At 50.2% G+C, this 3,728-nt stretch overlaps 1 protein-coding gene across 1 annotated transcript in view; it reads left to right on the plus strand.

Annotated features, from left to right (window-relative positions):
• Positions 1 to 2,756, plus strand: part of LOC143039018 (xaa-Pro dipeptidase-like) — an 86,755-nt gene extending 83,999 nt beyond the window's left edge. The window contains exons 3-4 of the mRNA XM_076208864.1: positions 2,042 to 2,257; positions 2,658 to 2,756. Coding sequence (XP_076064979.1) covers positions 2,042 to 2,257; positions 2,658 to 2,756 — 315 coding nt within the window. The remainder of the gene's footprint in view (positions 1 to 2,041; positions 2,258 to 2,657) is intronic.
• The last annotated feature ends 972 nt before the right edge of the window (positions 2,757 to 3,728 follow it).

Here is a 3,728-nt window from a genome sequence, read left to right on the forward strand (position 1 = left end):
AGGGAGAGGAAAGGGAATCACTGGTAGACGATCTCGACTTCCTAAGTCGGTGATTGGCAGACAGTTGTTTGGTCCTTCTCCGTTCATCACGTGAAGCATCTTGGCTAAACTGAAGATGCAGTTGTTGAAGTCTAAACTGAAGAGGATTTTATGTTTGTGGCTGTTGTATCCATTGCTGGTATACGGAGCCAGGCTGCTCCTGGCCCTATGGCAGGGTGCGGGTTTTTAGCCTGTACGCATGTGTGTGTGTGTTGGGTGGGGTTGGTGATGTTATTCGTTCTCGAGCTTTGGGAAATGAATTACCCTCCGATCACGCTGTTCATGAGTTGTACAAGGAAGCCCGGTTTCTCGGGCAACGGGTTATGCAGTTGCAGTCTTGATTGAGCGGGAACGAGATCCTCACAACAATCCCCCCCCCCCTCTTCCCCTCTCGCATATTACTGAAATTTTAATAACTCACGAACCCACACCCACGTGGTGGGAAGTGAGAAACCTCTGGTAGGGCAAAGTCCTGCCAGTTGCACTGAGCCTTTTTTTTTTTTTCCTTTAAGGCTGACTAATCATCCGTACAAAGGAGCCGGCCGAGTCGATCACTTCACTCCGCTCTATTCATTCCTCTTACAACACACAGGGGAATGAAGTGGCGGTATTTTTGTTCCCATCCTCCACCCCGCCCCCAGAGGTGGACCGAAGAAGATCGTACTGTTGGTTGAAATCCAGGGATAATGCGTGCAGACCAGATCCACGCACATACGTGTGCGACACACACACGGCCACACACACACACACACACACACACACACACACACACACACACACACACACACACACACACACACACACACACACACACACACACACACACGAACACGGACACACACACACACACAGGCGCAATTGATAGAGTTCCCAGCTGACACTACGGATGTCCGGGATCGGATCCCGCCCAGGGCTAAAATAATTTCAGCATCGCTGCGAGTCGTTACTCCAACTCTTGTGTGCGGGGAGTGGGGTGCGTGTGTGCGTGTAAGGTCATAGATCGGTCATATGCCAGCTCTGAGCTCTCTTCCGTGAGGGAAATAGCTGTCGATCACGAGTCCAGCATGTGATCAGACCATGGTGAATCACACACACACACACACACACACACACACACACACACACACACACACACACACACACACACGCACACACGACTCGTGGCGCAGTGGTTAGAGTTTGTATCCGCCACCACGGCGGTTCGGGTTGGAATCCCGCCCAGGGCTGAAATAATTTCAGTATCGCTGCGCTACGGGTCGTTACTCCAACTATCGTGGGCGGGGAATTTTGTGTGTGTGCGTGTGTGTGTGTGTGTGTGTGTGTGTGTGTGTGCGCGTGTAAGGTTACAAATTACCCATAGATCGGTCATATATGAGCTCTCTTCCGGGAGGGAAATAGCTGTCGATCACGAGACCAACACGTGATCCAAGACCATGGTGAATCACACACACACACACACACACACACACACACACACACACACACACACACACACACACACACACACACACACACACACACAGAGACACACACGGCCAACACACACACGGCCAACACACACACACGCACCCACGGACGCACATACACGCACGCACAATTAGCCTCAGAGTGAAAGCAACACAAGCTACGATAATCCATTAAAAGAAAGGCTTATTTCTGTTAATATTTGTGTATTAATTTTGGCCGCGGCAATTTCGTGAGCAGCTGGGACGTCGCCCGTCTCGTACATTTTATGGCAAGTTGGTCGCCATTGTTTATTCCCCCCCACCCCTCTTTTTCCACCTTTTCTTTTCGTTCTTAAATCTACCGAGATTATTAACACAATTAACACAGTATTGATGACGGAATTGGTCTGGGATTTTAATTAATTTCAGTTCAATACCCCTAATGCAATGTCGGTTTTCTTGGAGATTCGTTCCTTCATTTTGAAGTTTTGGATAAGTTTTGTCAGGTAACATACATAGATTTGCATGACTGTATCCGTGGACCATTTCTCCCACAGGAGTCCTACTTCCACTGGGCCTTCGGCGTGCTCGAGCCCGGCTGGTTCGGGGCCTTCGAGGTGGACACAGGCCGGACGATCCTATTCTGCCCCCGGTTCCCAGCCTCTTACGCCACGTGGATGGGCCGCATCGTCCCCCCGGAAGAGTTCCGAGAGCGCTACCAGGTCGACGAGGTCCACCACGTCGATGAGGTGAGTATCGATCGGAGCCAAAACGTTATGATTCGTCGTCGTCTTCTTCCTCTTCTTCTTCTTCTTCTTCTTCTTGACTTGGGGGGCGACCAGCCCGCCCGGAGGCGGAAACCGAATTACCCTCCTCTGTTCCCTGTGTCTCTTTGTTGGTCTCTCTCTCTCTCTCTCTCTCTCTCTCTCTCTCTCTCTCTCTCTCTCTCTCTCTCTCTCTCTCTCTCTCTCTCTCTCTCTCTCTCTCTCTCTCTCTCTCTCTCTCTCTCTCTCTCTCTCTCTCTCTCTCTCTCTCTCTCTCTCTCTCTCTCTCTCTCTCTCTCTCTCACTCTCACTCTCTCTGGCTGCCGTTATAGTCTTATAGCAGTGCAATTTAATCTTGCCAAGGGCGGAATTCATCCCAAATCGATTATTCGGCCTAAATGCGTTCCAGCTCTGTAGAGACGCCCTTGATCCCATGATGCAGGCCGGAGATGCGTGCTGTCGCAGGGCGGGCGATTGCAGCCCTGACGTTGGACCCTCAGGGGAATAAAATCGCTTGGCAACAGCCAGAATAAACACGAGTTGATTGTCAAATCCACTGCAGGCTTTGCTAGATTTTTTTGTCGCTAGACGATTTTATTTACTTGATGGAGACATCCAGCCCCTAAAGGCATAAACTCGAGATTAGTCTTTTCAATTCGATGAAGACTAACTATTTTGATTTCTAGGGGTTGTTTGTCATGGAGACAAATAAGAGGAAAAGTTATCCCCTTCCCATACACACGCACACGCACACACACACACACACACACACACACACACACACACACACACACACACACACACACACACACACAATACGGTACGGAAGATGTTTGCATGAGTTTATATATAATGTAAAAACTTGTATATGATTTGAACGAAGCCCACTATTTCGTGGACTTGGTGAAGGCGTTGTACAGGGTATGGCGGTGAGGCAAGTGTGGTGTGCCGGCGCGGCGTACCAGGTGTGGGTACATGACGACCCGCTTCGTGTTCTGCGAAACGGCACAAGCAAGCAAGCAAGCAAGCAAGCAAGCGTGATGCAAGCAGGTTGCATTTAAAGACGCCGTGCTAATAGCGCCCTTCTCTCTGCGTCGAGGAGGAGGAGGAGGACGAGGCGTGTGGCATGATCGTGCGCAAAAGGACCTGCTGACCTCTCGGTTTCTGTTTATTCACGCCCCCCCCCCACCCCCGTTTCTCCTCCTCCACCTCCTCCTCTTCCTTCTCCGCCACCACCATCACCACCTTTTCTTCATCTTTTTATTCTCTTCCTATCCCCCATCTCCTCTCCTTCTTCTCTTCTCCATGTCCACCCCTTCCTTCTCCTGTCTTTCTCTGGTCTTTTCTCCTTCCCTTCCTCCCTTTTTCTTCACTTCATTTCTTAATTTTTTTATCTTGTTATCCTCATCTCCTCTCTTCTCTTCCTCCATCTCCTCCCCTTCTCTTCCTCCATCTCCTCCCTCATCTCCTCTCCTTCTCT

Source organism: Oratosquilla oratoria, chromosome 25, assembly GCF_046742065.1.
Source record: "Oratosquilla oratoria isolate Oo_2021 chromosome 25, ASM4674206v1, whole genome shotgun sequence".
In the NCBI taxonomy this organism is placed as follows: Eukaryota; Metazoa; Arthropoda; class Malacostraca; order Stomatopoda; family Squillidae; genus Oratosquilla; species Oratosquilla oratoria.